This window comes from Gastrolobium bilobum, unplaced genomic scaffold (genome assembly GCF_033153095.1).
Source record: "Gastrolobium bilobum isolate Gb01-03AN ecotype WA unplaced genomic scaffold, APGP_CSIRO_Gbil_v1 utg32957, whole genome shotgun sequence".
Classification (NCBI taxonomy): domain Eukaryota; kingdom Viridiplantae; phylum Streptophyta; class Magnoliopsida; order Fabales; family Fabaceae; genus Gastrolobium; species Gastrolobium bilobum.
The window spans coordinates 55,611-77,027 of record NW_026899379.1 but is presented as its reverse complement, the minus strand read 5'-3'; the positions used below and the strand labels follow the sequence as shown (position 1 = coordinate 77,027).

The 21,417-nt window shown below is 38.6% G+C and overlaps 1 protein-coding gene across 1 annotated transcript; it reads left to right on the top strand.

Annotated features, from left to right (window-relative positions):
• Window positions 1–2,911: 2,911 nt before the first annotated feature.
• On the top strand, window positions 2,912–20,598 carry LOC133290040 (protein VACUOLELESS1-like; the record flags this gene model as incomplete). The annotated part of the gene is made up of 6 exons (XM_061488086.1): window positions 2,912–2,982; window positions 3,466–3,647; window positions 3,882–4,011; window positions 4,207–4,309; window positions 18,964–19,061; window positions 20,088–20,598. Coding segments are annotated over 6 exons (746 nt in total), but the record flags the coding sequence as incomplete, so codon positions are not given.
• Window positions 20,599–21,417: the final 819 nt, after the last annotated feature.

Below are 21,417 nucleotides of genomic sequence, written 5' to 3'. Positions count from 1 at the left end.
TGTATGTTATGAACTGCACCAGACCTGATATTGCTTATGCAGTAAGTCTTTTAAGTCGCTGTACTAGTAATCCAAATGAAAATCATTGGAAAGCTATGGTAAGAGTTTTGGGATACCTGAAGTATACTCAAAATTTTTCTTTGCATTACGAGAAATACCCCGCAGTTATAGAAGGGTATTGTGATGCAAATTGGATCACCGGCTCTAACGACACTAGATCCACAAGTGGATATGTGTTCACCCTTGGTGGAGGTGCTGTGTCTTGGAAATCGTCCAAGCAGACCTGCATTGCAAGGTTAACCATGGAAGCAGAATTTATTGCTTTAGATAAAGCCGGTGAAGAAGCCGAATGACTTCGTAATTTTATTGAGGATGTTCCTAATTGGCCAAGACCGGTCCCAGCCGTATGCATACATTGTGATAGCCAAGCAGCTATTGGAAGGGCCAAGAACGTCATGTATAACGGTAAGTCTAGACACATACGTCGTAGACATGATACCGTAAGACAACACTACTCTCGAATGGAATCATTTCAATTGACTATGTTAAGTCTAAGGAAAACATAGCGGATCCGTTAACCAAAGGGATTCCTAGAGAGTTGGTTGAAAATTTGTCGAAAGGAATGGGTTTAAGGCCTATCAATTGTTGAGCATTGCGGTAACTCTACCTAGAAGAGTGGAGATCCCATGAACTAGGTTCAAAGAGACAACTAAGTGATGGTCGACTGTTCAAACACTGTAGAGTTTTTAAACTCATACTCATTCCTAAGACAAGACAGTGTATTTATGAGGGTAAGCATTAAGGCTTTTAATGATTTCTTAATCTGTTGTGTTCAGATGATGTATAGTGAGTTACATCACAAGAAATCACCTATGTGAGTGTGAAGTGAGGGTCGCTTCTATGAGAATTTTTCAAAGGCCGATTCTCTAAAACACTCGCAGAACCAGGCAGGTATCCCACGGCCAAAATGAGCGCAACAAAGGACCAACAATGCTAGAGAAGCAATTGTGTGACTCCTATTGTCTAGGTATACACTAAAGGTTGACGGTTCAAGTCGACCTAGACCACCGATTGACCGAGTATATCCGATAGGTTTCCACTAGAGAAGGTTCAAAGGTAACTCCACCTATCTCGATGCAGTTGTTTCTCGTTGAGGAAATTACACTTTGCATTTATATTCTTATGCATTTTTGTCACGATGATTTGACTTCTTATCCATGTGGGGGATTGTTGGAATTTATATATATATATATATATAAATTGTGTAGACAATCTATTGGTTATGAATAAGAAGTTTGGTAGTGAAAGGGTGTGTCTTTTCGTCGACAAACAGATGTATCTTTTCATCTTAAAGGATGTGTTGTTTCATCTGAACGGATCTGTTGTTTCATCTGAACAGCTGTGTTGTTTCATCCTAATGGATATGTTGTTTCATCCTAACGGACATGTTGTTTCATCCTAACGGACATGTTGTTTCATCCTTGAATGGGTGCCTTTTCGTGTTGAACGAATGTGTCTTTTCGTTTCCAACGGATGTGTTGTTTCGTCGTCGAATAGGTGCATTTTGAAACGTGACCGGTCAGTGTCTATAAATAGACACTGACACCTTCATAAAATGAATCCAGTTTTCTGCACTTAAACTCTGCCGGAATTTTTCTCCTTCCGATTTTGCATGCTGTTGTTCATCCTCCGGTGTGATTTCCTCTGGCAATTGTTGTGTTTGTTTGGGCTGTTGATTGGTAGTGCCACCATTCTTCAGACGTAATCCGTTCTATCCTGGGAGACAAGTGTCCATCAACCTTAGGCATCGGTGAGGGGGCAAATTGTCTCAAGGAGACACGTTCTGTGGGCTCGGATTTAATTCCTCTACTTCTGACATATCATTCTATCTGTTCTATCATTCTGCTTGCATCATCATCTGATTTCAAGTAAGTCAGTTCTTTAATTTTAATATTTATAATTGCACAGTGATAATTCTGATCATCTACCTCCTCTGGTTCTATACATGAGTTCAATCTTTTAGTGATATAATATCACCCACTGTCTTCAATAACAAACACTTTTAGAGAAAGTGTATGACTTGACTTTAATATTGAGTGAAGTGTTAAAAAGAGTGTGTCCAGAGTTTGTTGGTACCATTCATTTTTTTCAAACCACATATTTTTTTGTAATTAAAGTTCCAAAATGTGCCTATTTTCATGTCAATGGGAAAACTGAAATTGACGTCCCACTGATATTAAATTAGTGCATTTTGGTGCTTATTTCATGCTTAGATTACCTCTTTTTGTTTTTAGAAAAGCCTATAATGAAAATGCTTCATAGAGTTTTTGGTTAAAAAAATGAAAAATAAAAAAATGTACTAAAAAATTATAGTATGCAAAATTGCATGCAAATATTAATCACATTTATGAGGTCTTTAGATTTTGTGCCCATATTCTCCTCTAGCCATGAGCAATGCTACATGTGCATGGACTTACAATTTGAAATTAAGGTAAGAAGGACGTGTTCTAATCAATCATCTGATTTTAAAAATTTAAGATATTTCTTGTTTTTTTACTTTATTTTCTTAACTTTTCCTGATTAATTGAAAAATAGCATGTACGTGACAGCCAAGAGACACAACTTGAATGCAAATGAAATATCCTTAATCCGGAGCTGTGTCCAAAACATAACTTGCTTAAATAATTAAAAAGGACCCTAACCTACATCCTTCCAATTTGTTAACTTTACTTAAAGTGATGCAAACAACAATTTCTCCAACAGAAAAAATCTCCTATGATAAAGTGTCACACTATTGGAGCTCTACTTATGAAGAGAAAAAGAAAGAAACTAAGCAATGGATTTAAAATTTGGAGATTTGAAGTATTCAATGTGTTTTGTTGAGAATGCATGTCATGCAGGCATTAATTAGTATATCTCGATTTCAGGTGCTATAAACATGAATTTTTGAAGGACTTCTTCTTATCAACAGGGCAACTTCAAGTATGTTTTATTTCTTTGTAATAATTTTCATCATAATCATATGCATAATTTGTAATTTATAATCTATTTATAAGAGGACACATCCAGTATTTTCTGTTGTATTACGTTAAATGGGATATTTTTACACAAAGTACTAATTTTTGCACATTCAATCTCATGTAAACTTTTTGTGTGGAATTGACATTTCTGTCCACTTATCCGCTAACTACCGAGCATGTCACTACATTTTTTAATTTTGTTTTCCTTTTTCTCATATTATGCCTTTTAATTTAAGACTCAACAAGGCATTAGTCTACAAGTGATTCTACCTTGCAATTTTCCCATAATTTACCAATTCCTTTACTGTCAGAAAGTTTTTAATCATACATGTTTTGCCTGTTGTATTGGATTTAAGTAATGCATGCAAATCATATCCTTTCAGTCTCAGTTACAAGCTTTGCATTTAAATACTGGGATTTATTCTAACAATGCCAATCCATTTAGGATGTGGCATTTCTTCTGTGGAAAGAATCATGGGAACTTGGGAAAAATCCCATGGCAAGCAAGGGATCTCCACTTCATGGTCCCCGACTAAAACTTATTGAGAAGGCCCAGAATCTTTTTGCAGAAACCAAGGAACATACCTTTGAATCAAAGGCAGCTGAGGAGCATGCAAAATTGTTAAGGTGTGATTATTAATTTTTGTCACTTCACTAGACTATAAAATAAATCTTTCAGTTATTTCATTTGTTAAGCTTTTGTAGTAGTTTGATGTGGTAAGTTCATATTTTTTTGAAGAAGCTATTATTCATATGTTTCTGTAGCATTCAGACTTCGGTACCAGCTGTTAAATAAATCATCGTTGAATAAATATCCATGTCGTAATCAAGGGGAAAACTATGACACTGTTTCTACTGCAGAATTCAGCATGAACTTGAAGTGACTACGAAGCAGGCCATTTTTGTGGATTCAAGTATAAGTGATACAATCCGTACTTGTATTGTCTTGGGAAATCACCGAGCTGCAATGAAAGTGAAAACAGAATTTAAGGTTGGTAAATTTTATCTTGTACCTTAATAGTGGTTCTTGAAAGGGAAAAATGGTTCGTTTTGGGCCTTTTTGCATGAATAATATGTTGAGAAGAAATAAAGAAATGGGAAACAGATCGAACACTTTATTTCCCCCAACCTTTTCTCCAGTATAAAGCTGTTCCTGAGGCACACAATTTTTGTTCTATTACTTCAGGTGTCTGAGAAGAGATGGTATTGGCTTAAAGTTTTCGCTTTGGCTACAATCAAGGATTGGGTTGCCCTAGAAAAATTTTCAAAGGAGAAGAAACCTCCAATTGGTATGTTTTTAAACTGCTAGTGTTTGTGGGGAATTGTAGAGTCATTCAAAATGCATCTTGTCTTTGAAATTTGATTAAGTTAAATGTGAGAAGTAGTTGGTGAAACTGAAAGGCTTGAATGGGTGTGATATATATATTGATATCACTCTTAAGAGGATATCTTATCCCTGTTTAGTCTTTTCTTTCCATTGAAAAAGTAAAAACAGAGAATTTTTTTCTGAATTAATTCAATTGATTTACATTGATAGGAGATATTTATACAAGAGTAAATGAGAAAAAATAGATTAGAATGACTCAGCAATGAGTTATCAGTCCTGTCCTAAAATTCAAAATTCAAATTCCTATTAGTTAAATGTAAAAGAATACGTTGTGTATTGATCTGTGTCAGGGAGTTACAATATATAGAGACCCTAATGGGCTTAAGTGTAAGGCCCAAACCTAATCCAAACCTAATCCTAATACAGTCAGAATACAGTCAGACTATTTACGGATAAGACAGAATCCAATCATATCTAATCAAATCTAATCATATCATATCTAATATTCTAACACTCCTTCTCAAGCTGGTGCGTATATATTATGAGCACCAAGCTTGTCAAATGTATTCAACCCGAGGACCTCTAAGAGCTTTAGTGAAAACATCTGCTAATTGATTAGACGAGTTGACAAAAGCTGTCTTGATTTCTCCTGACTGAATCTTTTCCCGAATGAAGTGACAATCAATCTCTATATGTTTGGTCCTCTCATGAAAAACAGGATTAGAGGATATATGTAGCGCAGCTTGATTATCACAGATGAGTGTCATGGGTTGTTTCTGTTCACAAAGATGAAGCTCCTGAATCAACTGCTTTAACCAGATCAACTCACATGTAGTATTTGCCATTGCACGATACTCAGCTTCTGCACTAGATCGGGAAACAACAGGTTGTTTCTTGCTTTTCCATGAGATTAAGTTTCCTCCGAAGAAGACACAATAACCAGAAGTAGAGCGTCTGTCCGAGGGTGATCCTGCCCAATCGGCATCTGAGTAACCACAAATTTCTGTATTTCCCTGATCCGAATACAACAAACCTTTTCCTGGTGCTCCTTTGATGTATCGGAGGATCCTCACAGCAGCATCCCAATGTGAATCACAAGGGGAATCAAGGAACTGACTGGCCGTACTGACAGCGAAAGAAATATCTGGCCTAGTCACAGTAAGATAATTGAGCTTCCCAATTAGCTTCCGATAACGTCCAGGATCAGAGAACGGCTCCCCCTGTCCGGGTAATAACTTGACATTAGGATCCATAGGTGTATCAACTGGTTTACTCCCCAACATACCAGTTTCTTCTAGGATATCCAAGGCATATTTCCTTTGACAGATAGAAATGCCCTGTCTTGATTGCGCCACCTCAATTCCCAAGAAGTAACGCAGCTTCCCAAGGTCCTTTGTTTGAAATGTACTAAACAAATGCTGTTTTAACTGACGAATTCCGTCTTGATCACTTCCGGTGAGAATGATGTCGTCAACATAGACTAACAAATAGATACACTTATCAGGAGATGTAATCCTATAAAACACAGAATGGTCAACTTTACTGCGGATTAAGCCAAACGCCTGAACAGCAGAACTGAAACGACTGAACCATGCTCGAGGAGACTGCTTGAGACCATATAAGGATTTCCGAAGACGACACACCTTTCCAGACTCCCCCTGAGCAACAAAACCAGGTGGTTGCTCCATGTAAACTTCTTCTTGTAAATCACCATGAAGAAAGGCATTTTTGATGTCAAGTTGAAGGAGTGGCCAGTGACGAACAGCAGCAAGGGCAAGAAAGAGGCGGACTGACGCCATCTTAGCGACCGGAGAAAATGTATCGCTATAATCAAGGCCAAAGATTTGAGTAAAACCCTTGGCAACTAAACGTGCCTTGAGACGATCAATATGGCCATCAGGTCCAACTTTCACAGTAAAAACCCAGCGACAACCAACTATAGACTTCTCTGGAGGAGCAGAAACAAGGTCCCAAGTGCCATTGGAATGAAGTGCAGTCATCTCATCAAGCATTGCTTGGCGCCACCCTGGATGGGAAAGTGCTTCACCTGTGGTCTTAGGAATAGAAATAGAAGAAAGACTAGAAACAAAGGTGAAATGAGGTGAAGAAAGACGGTCATAACTCAAAAAGGTATAAAGAGGATAAGGGTTACGAGTAGTACGTGTACCTTTTCTTTGAGCAATGGGAAGAGTCTCTGATGAAGGATCCGGAGGGGAAGAAGCAACAGCAGTGGGCGATGAGTCAGCAAGAGTCGAGTCGACAGGAGGTACAGTTTTGCGACGCTGATAGGTGAGAAGTGGACGGTCCTCAGGTATAGAAGCAATAGGTTGCTCATCTGGAATAGAAGCACCTGCAGCTGGCAAAGACAAGTCAAGAAAAGGGACAGGAAGTACATGATCAACCTGTGACATCTGAGATGGGATAGAATTAAAGGGTTGTTGATCAAGAAAAATGACATCAGCGGAAACTAAGTAACGCTTAAGGTCGGGAGAATAACAACGATAACCCTTTTGAAGACGAGAATAACCAAGAAAGATACACTGAAAGGCTTTGGATGTTAACTTATCCTTATCAGGAGTGAGATCGTGAACAAAACAAGTACAACCAAAGACATGTGGAGTTAGAGGATAAAGAGGAACATCTGGAAGCAATAGATTATGATACCAAGTTGGGAGGTAAATGTTTATTATTCCCAACTTGCCAATCAGGTCTTCAAAGGTTGGCCAATGTAGGCCCTTAATGAGAATATCTATAATCTGCTCTTTGGTAGGAATATATATCATACACATTTCTATCATCTAATTTTTCTTTGATGAAGTGGCGATCAACTTTCACGTGTTTTGTTCGATCTTGGTGAATTGGATTTTGAGCGATGCTAACAGCTGCCTGGTAGGGAATATAAAATCTTCAATTCTTAAAGAAGTCTTCTCAACCAGATTCCCTCACAGACTGCATGAGCTAAAGCTCGAAATTCTGCTTCAGCACTACTTCTTGCGATTTTGTTTTTTGTTTCTCCAAGTTACAAGATCTCCCCACATAGTTGCAATAACCTAAGGTAGATCTCCTGTCCACTGATGAACCTGCCCAATCTGCATCAGTGTAGATTTCAATTGTCCTATTATACCCTTTTCTAAAGAATAATCCTATGCCCGGAGTGTTCTTGAGGTATCTAAGCACTTTATAGACTACACTTAGATGTTTCTCCTTGGGTGAGTGCATGAATTGACTAATCATATTCACCGCAAAGGCAATGTTAGGTCGCGTACGGGATAAGTAAATTAGTTTTCTAACCAATCTCTGATATTTCTCTTTGCTCACCTCGTTCCCGTCTTCAATACCTAACTTGGTATTAGGTTCCACAGGTGTCTCGGCAGGCTTACATTCTAACATTCCTATTTCCAGCAAAAGATCTAGAACATACTTCTTTTGTGTGAGAGTGATGCTCGTTTTGCTCCTAGCAACTTCCATACCAAGGAAATATTTAGGAGCTCTTAGGTCCTTAAGTTCGAACTAAGTGCTAGATACTCCTTCAAGGAGTTCAATTCCTGACTGTCGTCACCTGTAAGAACTATATCATCCACGTAAACAATAAAAATAGCAATTTTGCCATCCTTAGAGTGTTTGTGGAAGATAGTATAATCGGTCTGTGCTTGAATGAAACCTCTTCCTTTGACAGCTTGTGTGAGTTTGTTCGAACCATTCTCTAGGAGACTGTTTCAACCCATAGAGAGATTTTTTTAGTTTACACACTGATCCATTTCCCTTTTCAAAGCCAGTGGAAGATTCATATAGACCTCTTCATGTAAATCACCATTTAGGAATGCATTTTTTTCATCTAGCTGTTGTAGAGGCCAATCTAGGTTGGCAACAAGTGATAAGAGAACTCGAATGATATTGACCTTAGCAACTGGGGCAAAAGTCTCATGGTAATCTATCCCGTGAGTCTGGGTGAACTTTCGCAACCAATCTTGCCTTGTATCTGTTGATGCTATTATCTGCATTGAATTTTATTGTAAACACCAATTTGCATCCTACTATCTATTTTCCCGTTGGTAAGGTCATTGTCTCCCAAGTTCGATATCTTTCAAGTGCATTCATTTCTTCAAAGACAACATCCCTCCATTTTGGATCTTTGAGGGCCTCATGTATATTTCTCGGTATCTTTGTACTATCCAACGTAGTGTTGAAAGCACAAAATCCTGGGACAACTTTACATATGAAATATGATTAGAAATAGGATGAGTAATACAAGGCCGAGTACCTTTTCTAAGAGCAATGGCAAGTGTAGATCAATTTTGTCATGGCACTCAAGTGTCGGGGTGATGGAACTTGAACTTGGTTCAGAATCCTGGCAGTGTAGAGGCTTTGGGTTATTCACACTTTAAGGAGGCTTTCACATGCTATAAACTTGTCCCCACTTTGAGGAGGCTCACCCTGTCTTTGATGTTGAGGGTACCGTAGTTCCCCTTGTCTCCAATAGTAGAGGTAACACTGTGGCATCAGTAGGTTCCAATGACTGATCTTCATCTGCTCCTATAGACTCCCTTTGAATAGAAGTAAAGGGAAAAAAATGTTGAGTCTCATAAAAGGTTACATCCATAGAGACAAAGACCTTACGAAGAGATGTGGAATAACATTTATATCCCTTTTGAGTGGGAGAGTATCCAATGAAGACACACTTGAGAGATTTAAGATCAAGTTTGGATCGTTGGTGTGATGGAACACGGACAAACACAATACATCCGAACAACTTTGGTGGAAGTAAAGACAGAACTTGGAGATGGATAGTTTTTTAAAAGACTCGATAGTGGAGAGTGAAACTGAAGTACACGGGAAGACATTTGGTTGATAAGGTAGGTGGCAGTTAGAACTACTTCCCCCGACAAATATGTAGGGACACTCATGGTGAATATAAGAGCACGAGCAAGTTCAAGAATGTGTCTTTTCTTTCTTTCGGCTACCCCATTTTATTGATGAGTATCAGGATATGAACTCTGACGAAGGATGCCTTGATGAGACAAGTATTCACCAAGGACAGAATTGAAATACTCTTTACCATTGTCTGTCCGAAGAATTTTTGTGGAGGTACCAAGTTGGTTTTGAACTATGGCATGAAAATTTTTAAAAATGGATAGTATCAGACTTTTCTTTGAAAATATGGACCTAACACACTCGAGAATGGTCATCAATGAATGTTACAAACCATCTCGAGCCATAAATATTTTTGACACGAGATGGACCCCATATATCACTGTGAACAAGAGTAAAAGGGGATGATTCTTTATAATTCCTAATAGGATAGGATACACGAGTGTGTTTTGCTAACTGACAGATGTCACAAGTAAAAACACTAGTTTTTTTATGGATAAAGAAATTTGGTAACAATTTTTTTAAGGTAACTGAAATTTGGATACCCTAACCTTTGGGTATCCAAATTTCCACAAAGGCAGCTTCACGAGTCACACACTTCTCAAAGTAGTTGTAAAGAACCTTGGGATACACCACCCCAAAAGCTAGCTCAAAGGGTGGGAGTGCCCAAGGCCTTATAAAAGCCACATTAGTTGCACATACAACCAATGTGAGACTATATATCTCAACACGCCCCCTCACACGAGAGCCCATTGGGCCTGAAGCGTGGACAATGCAACAGGCTCAGCCCACCTGTGCTAAGAAACTCCACAAGAGAAAGTGGGGGGCGGCGAGGCTCTGATACCATTGAATCTGAAATATATTGTATATTCAAGTGTGTAAGTCTGTACAAGGAGGCTCTCTATTTATAGAGACTAAAAGACCTAATGGGCCAAGCCCACAATCTAGACTATTCTAGACTATTCTAATAATAATAAATTAATATTATTTCTTACACTCCCCCTCAAGCTGGTGCGTATATATCAAAAGCTCCCAGCTTGTTACAAATATGATCTATTCGGGGACCTCTAAGAGCTTTAGTGAATATATCCGCAAGTTGATCATTGGAATTGACAAATGCTGTCTCGATCTCCTTTGACTGGATCTTTTCTCTAACAAAATGACAGTCAATTTCTATATGCTTGGTCCTCTCATGAAAGACTGGGTTAGGGGATATATGCAAAGCGGCTTGGTTGTCACAAATGAGCTTCATAGGCCTTTGTTCACAGAGATGGAGTTCCTTCAGCAATTGACTCAGCCAGATGAGCTCACAGGTTGCATTTGCCATTGCCCGATATTCTGCCTCTGCACTGGATCTGGCGACCACAGTTTGCTTCTTACTCTTCCAAGAGATCAAATTTCCTCCGAAGAGAACACAATACCCTGAGGTGGATCGTCTATGAGAACCTGCCCAGTCAGCATCTGAATAACTAGAGATCTCTGAACTCCCTTTATTGGTATATAATAAACCTCTTCCTGGCGCCTTTTTAATATATCGAAGAATTCTAATAACTGCATCCCAATGGGAGTCACAGGGAGAATCAAGAAATTGACTTGCAACACTCACTGCGAAGGAGATATCTGGCCTTGTTACAGTAAGATAATTTAATTTTCCAACTAGTCGGCGGTAGCGACTAGGATCTGGCAGTGGCTCCCCCTGTCCTGGTAATAACTTAACATTGGGGTCCATAGGTGTATCAATGGGTTTACAGCCTAACATGCCAGTCTCATCTAGGATATCCAGTGCATACTTCCTCTGACAGATGGAAATGCCCCGCCTAGACTGTGCAACTTCGATCCCCAAGAAATATCGAAGTCTGCCAAGATCTTTGGTCTGAAATTGATTGAATAAATGCTCTTTCAACTGATCAATCCCGGTCTGATCACTGCCTGTAATGATAATGTCATCAACATAGACCAGGAGATAAACGCACTGGCCAGAAGAGCTATGCCGGTAAAAGACAGAATGATCGGCTTTGCTTCTGATTAATCCAAAGGATTCAACAACTGAACTAAAGCGGCTAAACCAGGCCCGAGGAGATTGCTTCAGGCCATATAAAGATTTCCGAAGTTTACATATCATTCCAAAAGTCTCCCCCTGAGCAACAAAACCTGGTGGTTGCTCCATATAAACTTCCTCCTGCAAGTCACCATGTAGAAAAACATTCTTAATATCAAGTTGGAGAAGGGGCCAGTGATGAATGGCGGCAAGGGCAAGAAACAGGCGAACAGAAGCCATCTTAGCAACAGGAGAAAAGGTATCCCCATAATCAATACCAAAGATCTGTGTGTATCCCTTGGCCACTAAGCGAGCTTTAAGGCGATCAATAGTGCCATCAGGACCAACTTTAACTGTGAACACCCATCGACAACCAACAACAGACTTCCCGGGAGGAGCACGAACAAGATCCCAAGTGCCATTGGAGTGAAGTGCCTGCATTTCATCAAGCATCGCCTGGCGCCACCCTGGATGAGATAGTGCTTCACCTGTGGTTTTAGGGATGGAAACAGAAGAGAGACTAGAAACAAAAGTAAAATGTTGTGAAGAAAGTCTGTCATAACTCAAGAAAGAATAAAGGGGATGAGGATTTCGAGTGGATCGAATACCTTTCCGAAGGGCAATGGGAGGAGTCTCTGATGGAGGATCCGGAGGAGAAGAGCCGACGGGAAAGGGCGATGAGTCATCAAGAGGCAAAGTCGGAGGAGGTGCAGGCTGACGACGCTGGTATGTGAGGAGAGGACGATCTGCAGGTATGGAGGTAATTGGTTGCTCCTCTGGAATAGGGTCACCTGCAGCTGGTAAAGACAAGTCAAGAAAAGGAACAGGAAGGACTTGATCAACTTGGGACACTGGAGACGAAGTAGAGTGAAAAGGCTGCTGATCAAGGAAAGTGACATCAGCAGAAACGATATAACGCTTGAGATCAGGAGAATAGCAACGATACCCTTTTTGAAAACGTGTATACCCAAGGAAAATACATTTGAAGGCCTTGGATGTCAACTTGTCTTTACCTGGAGTAAGATCATGAACAAAACAAGTACAGCCAAAAATATGTAAAGGCAGAGGATAAGAAGGTGCTCCGGAAAACAAAATACTGTGGGGAACATCATTATTTAGCACAGAAGAAGGCATGCGGTTGATAAGGAAACATGAGGTGATAATAGCATCTGCCCAAAAACGGAGTGAGACGTTCATATGAATGAGAAGGGTACGTGCAGTTTCAACTATATGTCTATTTTTACGTTCAGCGACTCCATTTTGTTGTGGAGTGTGGGGACAGGTAGTCTGGTGTATCGTCCCTTGTGTATCCAGAAATTTAGAAAATTCAAGAGACACATACTCTTTTGCATTATCACTGCGCAAGATTTGAATAGAAGCACCAAATTGAGTTTTTATTTCTGCACAAAACTTTTGATAAATTGAAAATAACTCAGAACGATTTTTCATTAAATAAACCCAAGTGCAACGGGAGAAATCATCAATAAAGGTGACAAAATACTAAAAACCCAAAATAGACGTTGTTCGACTCGGACCCCAAATATCAGAATGAACAATAGAAAAAGGAGTATCAGCTCTTTTATTGACTCTATTAGCAAAGGAGGAGCGGGTGTGTTTTCCTTGCTGACAAGAATGACAGTTTAAAGACTTAAGATTGGATAAAAAGGGAACCATATGCTGAAGCTTGGAGAGGTTTGGATGACCCAGACGGCTGTGAATTAGCTCAGGAGACTCTGTGAGAGAACAGGCTACTGGAGAAGGTGGTGGAGAAGGTGGTGCAATTAGATAGTAGAGACCTCGTGACTCAACGCCTGCTCCAATCGTCTTCCCCGTACCCGAATCCTGCATAGAAAAGGATTGTTTAGAGAAGGTAATAGTACATGAAAGAGAATGAATCAACTGGCTAACAGAGATTAAATTAAAAGGAATGCCAGGTATATAATAAACAGAACTCAAAGTTAAAAGGGGAGTTGGGTTGGCTTCCCCAATTCCACGAGCAGAAGCCTTAGTGCCATCAGCAAGAGTGACAGGGGGTAGGTTATTAGAATAAGAAAGTGAAGTGAAGAGATCTTTATTACCACAAATATGATGAGTAGCACCTGAGTCTATTATCCAGGGTCCAAGAGATGATTGATAAAAACAAGCAACATGATTACCAGTGACTTGAGTAGGATGTTGAGAAGAAACCTTCTTGAGAAGTGCCTCATAGTCGGCACTTGAAAGAGTTACTAATCCAGTTGAAGGTGACGTAACATCAGTTTGAGCAAATTTGGCAGACGGTGGCTTCAAATGAGGGTACTTCCTATAGCAGCGTTCTTCAAAATGCCAAAGATTCTGGCAATAATTGCAACGAGGCCTCTGTCTGCGGCCATGTCTGCGACCGCGTCCACTGTTCCAATTGGAATCACTGGCCCGAGAAAAGAATGGAGATGGGGTAGTACCGGAGATGATGCCAGTCGTGTTTTTGGACGCATTATTTGAGCCCTCCATCACAAAATAAAAGGAGATGACCAGAAAATAGCAAAGAACTACAAGAAAGCAAGAAATCGCGCAAAAACGTTGCACAAAAGTGTCCAAACAGCGGGTTTTTCACTGATATCTTTCAAACGGATGGGACCCACAACGAACGGAGACCAGATCTAGAAAGAGGGTGAGGAGGCGAGCAAGATGGTGGTGGTCCGGCCTGGAACGGTGGCCGGACGGTGGCTCACGCGTCGGAACAGTGGTTCGGCCGCCGGAGACTTCCACCGGCGCGTGGATGCTCCGATCAACACGCGGCTTGGACAGACAGGGTCGCCTCCCTGAGCCGTTCCTGATCGCGTGGTGGTTGGTTGGAAAAGTCGCCGGAAAAGCAGTCTGACGGCGGTGAACAGTGGCGGACGGTGGTTTTGTGGCGGTTTCCGGCGATGAACGGAGGCTGACGATCTTTTTCCTGATGATATGAGGTTGAGGACAAGAAATTTGTGACTAAATAAGGTTTAGGTGTGAAAGGATGGTTGTCGGTATGATGCACGGCAGTAAAAAGAAAGGAAAAGATATATATGCGGAAGCAGAGCCCTCAGATCGAGAGCTCTGATACCATGTAAAGAACCTTGGGATACACCACCCCAAAAGCTAGCTCAAAGGGTGGGAGTGCCCAAGGCCTTATAAAGGCCACATTAGTTGCACATACAACCAATGTGAGACTATATATCTCAACAGTAGTAAAGTCTGCCATCCTCTCTAGCACCACCAATCATCCTCTCCGAGTTATGTTCCTGAAAAAACAACCATGTGGAAAGAATTTAGCAAAACAATGCAACTCAGAAGTCAGCTTGCTAATGGAAATGAGATTGCAAGCCAGAGAAGGAACATGAAAAACTGATGTTAAATTAATTTGCTCAGAAAGTTTAATAGTTCCGTGTCCGGCAATATTGGAGAAACTGCCATCGACGATCTTGACCCAAGAGGGTTCAGAACATGGAGTGTAAGAACAAAATAAGGTCGGATTACTTTTCATATGGTCAGAGGCTCCAGAATCAAGAATCCAACGAGTTTGATTATCAACATGGAAGGTTGAACCTTGTTGAGCCATATTACTAGTGATCTGCATGGCTAAGCTATCTCCAGAAGATTGAGCATTGGAGGCAGATGAGGACACGGAAGAATGATCCGAAGAAGCCATGAATGAAGAGAGGGTAGAACAAAAAAATTGATAAACAGTAATTTCGGCGTCAGTGAACAGTAACTTCGGTAGCGTGAACAGTAACTGGTGACTTTGTTAGAGTATAATATAAATCATTAAAAAGGTCCTTACCTAATAGCTTAAGCTTTTGGATTGAATTGGTTCTTTACATGGTATCAGAGCCTCGTTTCTTGGGTTCGATCCTCGCCGCCCCCCACTTTCTCTTGCGGAATTTCTTATCACAGGTAGGCGGGCTTGTGCATCATCTACCTTTCAAATTCAATGGGCTCTCTTGTGAGGAGGCATGCTAAAGAATAATATAAATCATTAAAAAGACCTTCACCCAACACATTAAGGTTTTTGGGTTGAATTTGTTCTCATCTAATAGCTTAAGCTTTTAGGTTGAATTGGTTCTTTACATGGTATCAGAGCCTCGGTTTCCTGGATTCGATCCTCGCCGCCTCCCATTTTCTTTGTGGAATTTCTTAGCACAGATAGGCTGGGCCTAATGTATCATCCACCTTTCAAACCCAATAGGCTTTCTTGTAAGGGGGCGTGTTAGAGTATAATATAAACCATTAAAAAGACCTTCACCCAACACCTTTAGGTTTTTGGGTTGAATTGGTTCTTTACAACCTAAACAGTATTTCCAGAGACGTAAACACTGTTTCTGACGACCTGAATAGTGTTTCCGGCTGAGTGAACAGTACTCGAGTGGCGGTGATCAATGTTCTGGCTTTGAGGATGGCTGATCTATGGGTGGAACGAACCCGTTCTTGATACCATATTCAAAAAGTAAAAACAAAGAATTTTTTTCTGGATTGATTCAATTGTTTTACATGATAGGAGATATTTATACAAGAGTAGATGACAAAAAATATATTAGAATTACTCAGCAATGAGTCCTTAGTCCTATCCTAAAATTCAAAACTCAAATTCCTATTAAAGAAAAAATTAGACACTAATTAATAGGAAATAAAAGCGGAAAGATTTTAAACTAATTTCCTACACTTCCATTAAAAAAACTTACTTTGACCATCACTTAAACATCTAGTTTTCCTTGATGACAGCTCCCCCTTTGTTGTTTTTGTACAGTCATCCTGCTTCTTGTTCAAATTTATAACAAAAAATATTCTAATGATTTGGTAATATGAAGCTAATTTTAGATGGTTATTGAAGCAATGCAATAATTTTTTCAATCAAGAACTTCTGCTTTAGCCTGAAGCTTCTCCAATAAAGGATTTGTCATGGTGGCATGTTTGTGGTGTTCTGTCCCGTCTTCTATGATAATTATTCAAAGATATTAAGATTGTTGAAAATATAGAGATTTCGATAGGGAAGGAAGAAAAGACAGAATAAAGACCGACTAATATGAAATGGGTATTGATTTGATGTGTTATGATGTGATAAAAATTACAGAATTAATCCCTATTTATACTAATATTAGACTCCAAATCGTAATTAAATAAAAAAACAGATCATGAAATATAAAGTGATAAGGAAACTATAAAAGATTATCTAAGATACTCTAAATTATTCCAAGATACAATCAAGATATTATGAGATACTTTAAGTTTGTTATATATGATCCTCTTAAAAATGAAAAATAACCAGACAATATAATTTGTGGTCCATAAAACATGGCTAGAAAGGCAACTCAGTGATGCAGGAGTTGTCAGAGGTAAGCATTGGTGGAAGGACAACTCAGCAATATGTCTCTGCAGTGATCATTAGCCTGAAGGAGCTGGTTGAAATGTTGCATGACCAAGCAAGAAGAGATTTCATTGGAATGATCATCAGCGAAAATGTCTTGGCAAGCAATTATACATAGCAAGAAGTAAAACTGCTCCAAATTCATCAAGAAAAAATTTGGAAGCTTCAAAACAAAAGGAAATTTAGGAGACCCAAAAAATAAATATTGAAATTGAGGTGCCGTGCATCATAGCCATGGAGAATTCATTGTTGGCATGACTCATCGGTGAGATAGGAGAAACCACTATCAACAATATTCACAATGGGAGGCTGGTGTAAATCACAGCCAATTCATTACTGATTCATCATTATATTACTTATTGTAAGAAAGAGTCACCAGAGTGATTGTTAGTGCGAAGAGAGAATAACATGAGTAGGTCTAAGCAAAAACGGCTACAATATCTACTACAAAGAACAGAGGCTATAAAACATTTATGGAACAAAGGTCAGGGCCAAATGGGGGTGTGCGTGAGATTGGCTTGTTGGTATTGAGGTGCGGCGAGGAGAAAAAGACTGTTGTGATGGGCACGACAGGTATGGAAATATTTACCCAAGGAGAGTGGGCGCAACTGGTTTACAGCTTGTCGACTGAGACGAGAAGAAAAGAATCATGGAGATAGTGACATTGTTACAATAGAGTTTTTGATTTTAGGAACTCAACTGCATTATAGTGATAGGATAGGTCATGGAGGATGATGCTGATATGATACTGTAAAGAACCTTGGGATACACCACCCCAAAAGCTAGCTCAAAGGGTGGGAGTGCTCAATGCCTTATAAACTCCACATTAGTTGGCTCATACAACAAATGTGGGACTATATATCTCAACACGGCCCCTCACACAAGAGCCCATTAGGCTTGAAGAGTGGAAGATACAACAGGTCCAGCCTACCTGTGCTAAGAAAGTCCACAAGAGAAAGTGGGGGGCGGCGAGACTCTGATACCAAGTAAAGAACCTTGGGATACACCACCCCAAAAGCTAGCTCAAAGGGTGGGAGTGTCCAATGCCTTATAAACTCCACATTAGTTGGCTCATACAACCAATGTGGGACTATATATCTCAACAGATACCATGTTAAAATTATAGGGATTTAGATAAGGAAGGAAGAAAACAGATAATAAAGACAGTAATATGAAATTGGTATTGATTTGACAGTGCAATGATGTGGTAAAAATTACAAAGATCTAATTTCTATTGATACTGATGTTAGACTCCAAGTCCTAATAAAATAAGGAAATATATAGAAATAAGAAATCTGTTCTTAAGAGATAATATAAGATACTCTAAATTATTCTAGGATACAATCAAGATATTATGAGTTATGAAGCACCGACACTTCAAAATTCCCGATGTGTCGTGTCCTACATTTTTCGACACTCCGACACTTCCCGATACTTCAGTACTCGTTGCAAAGACTTAAAAATGGTTCAAAGGTTACGTTGCGTTGCATTTTGAGTTCCAACTATTAGATTCGTTGGATTACGATTACTATTTTATTGAGTTTAATATAAACATTTAGGATATCTTATGTTTCTTTGCAAAATTAATGGGTATTATAAGTTTAGTTTTATTTTTTTGTTAAATTATTGAATATTAAATATAATATACACTACATAAATTAAAAATGTTATATAATATCAAAACGTGTCTTAACGTATCGAAATTTAACATTTTTTAAAATTAACATGTCAGAGTGTCGTGTCGTGTCGTATCGTATTTCGTGTCCCGTGTCGGTGTCGGTGCAACATAGATTATGAGATATATTTCATATACTCTAACAAAGTTTTTTCTCCATATCATATATATCTACCAGGAAATGAAAATAGAGGTGTTTCCTGATTTACATATTTGTTTGGATGGTGAACGTGCAATATCCTATTTTTCTCTAACTTAATATAATTGCTTATGAGGACAAAGTAAAAGTATTCAAGTATATTTTCTTCATTTAGGGTCTCACTATGATTATGTATATTGGTTTTAGAAGTATGCTGTTTTTTCAGGTTTGACTCCAGCTCTGTTTTTATATATATTATATCAAATTAATTACGTTATTTAATTTGAAGGTGTGACTATTCTCAATGTGAAGTTGCGTTGCTTTATTAATAAAGAATGCACTTATATGCTTTGCAGTTTTGGATATTTATGAAATATTAAAGCAGTGCAATCAAGCATTTTGGTTCCTTTTTATAATGTTCATTATAGAGGAATAGTTCTTTCCTAGATTTTGGCTATGCTGGCTACTACCTGATTATTGCTCTAATGTCCAATACCTACATGTTCTGGCATCTATAGGTTACAGGCCATTTGTGGAGGCATGCATCGAAGCAGATGAAAAGGGAGAAGCTATTAAATATATCCCAAAACTTGCTGATCCTCGAGAAAAAGCTGAGGTATTTTAAGCTTGTCTCTGATAGATGTAATTCTTTGCTTTCCAGCTAAATGTATCCATACAACTGACACTCATTGCTAACTCGGTAGAATTAAAGGATTGAAATGTTATGATAACTAATCTCAGAATAGTCAGTTTCCAATTTCATTCTTCATTACTGTTTCTCCATGGTATAGATTGAACAAATTTCCTCCTTTCGTAATAATCAATTCTCCACAAAGTGAAGCCTGCAATGTGTGCTGAAATTGAGCCAAATATTTGCAGAAACCACAGCTCAATAAATAATAAATGCTGGTAAAGAAGAGAAATAATCAACATATATAGTAAACGAAGCTACCCAAGGATATAAATCTTGTTATTACTGACTATGTTCCTTCCCTGCCTCTGATCATAATTATCATAGTCCTTTTTGTCCTACTTTTATTATTATTTTTGTTGTGATGCAGGGATGAATTGAGGGTTAATAAACAATTTGTCATTTATTTATTTTTTATTAATATTATGATTATTAATTTTTTGGGATATTTTTTTTTTTTTTTTTTTTTTTTGGGGGTAGGGCAAAGGAGGGCGATATTTGCTATTAATAGAATTTTTTAATTACAAAAGGAGGAAATGACAACTAGGCAGAGGATAAGGTATCCTCCAAAATAGAAAATTAAAGATACAATACAACAGGGGACGAGACCGAAAAAAGTAAAGGCTACCCGGTGTATATGTATCAGAAATAACAACTCCCTTGAAACAGAAGTCATAAACAAAGTCCTATCCCATTACAAATTTGGGGGCAAGCAGACACCCTTAAAGATGCAAGCTTTGCGTTCCACATAATTGCCCATAAGGATTGCCTAAAGTGTACATTGCTACCGAATTGTAGGACTATTTTGAGCTTTTTGCCATGGTAGTGAGACTTTAGCTCAAATTAGAGCTTTGCCTACAATACAACAGAATTCTTCTTCTTTTTAGTGTATGTTTTCCCATTGTAATGTGCTTATTGCAGCTTTACACAACTTTCTCTTATCTTGGGCAGTCATATGCTCGAATTGGGATGGCCAAGGAAGCTGCCGATGCTGCTTCACAGGCAAAAGATGGTGAATTACTTGGTCGTTTGAAATGGACTTTTGCTCAAAATGCATCAGCTTCAACAATATTTGATACTCTTCGAGATCGGTTGTCTTTCCAAGGTGCTTAGTGATTTTCTTTCCTGGGTTTTCTGCCCCCTTATACTATTTCCCTACTTATTATTGACTTCTGCTTGAATATTTATTGTGTATATTATCTTAAAAATGTAATCTTATCTGCTAATGTCGAGGTAAATGTGCTTGCTCAAATGCTGTCTTTCCCCCCCCCCCCCCCCCCCCCCCCCCCCCCCCTTCTTTTAGATGTTACAAGAGGCCGTTCACTTTTTTGTGTGTTTTATATTGCTTGATTTATCGTCACTGTCAGTGTACCTGTATCATACAATGTGAATGAATAATGACCACAGCTAAGCTTGTTTATTGTATTGACCATTGCTTTGTTCTTATTCCATGGTCCTAATAATGAACACTGATACAGAAAATATAACTATGTTCTAGTTTGCCAAACGTAGTAACAGAAAGTCCTGTTTTGGATGTAATCTTCAAACAACTCTTCATGTTTGGATGGAAGGAAGTTCTTGACCTGTTGTGTATCTCAAGCTAGACCCTGTTTTTATAATGTCGCTCCAAATTTGGGAAGTGGGAGGAGTTTGAGCATTTTTATTTTTATTTTTATTGATTTATTTATTTTATTTTCCCTTTTCCTCCCATCTAACATTCCAACAATTGAGAGGTAGTTTCCCCTCTTTACATATTGAACCCTCAACATGGTCTTAGGATTATTCACAGTGCACTAAGCGTATGAATGAGAGCCAATTTTTTAATTTTGCTGAAACAAAAATAAAATAAAATAAAATAATGACATTGTGCTTGTTGAAGCCGATTGAATATGCAGGATATTCCATCGTTCTATCCTTGAAATTATATACATTTCTTAATTAATGGTTATGCTGCTCGTTAATTTCAATCCTCCTAGAGGACGTTTATGCATAAGGACAAGATACTTGAATAAAATATAATTGACACGCGAAAATGGTCCCTCAAACCTTTCAAAAATAATAATCATATATTAGCACAAACTACTTTAATGAAATATAATTGACGAAGATGTCAATTTATTTAGTATATTCGTTAAATTTTAGAATCCAAATTGTGGTTTGCATTTCTGTAGTGATTCGAGGGTTGTGGAACGCTGAATCTGAGAGATGTTTTATAATATCAATATCAAATCTGTCAATGACTTCTCAATTACATTACCAGGTTCAATGTATGTAAGAGTTT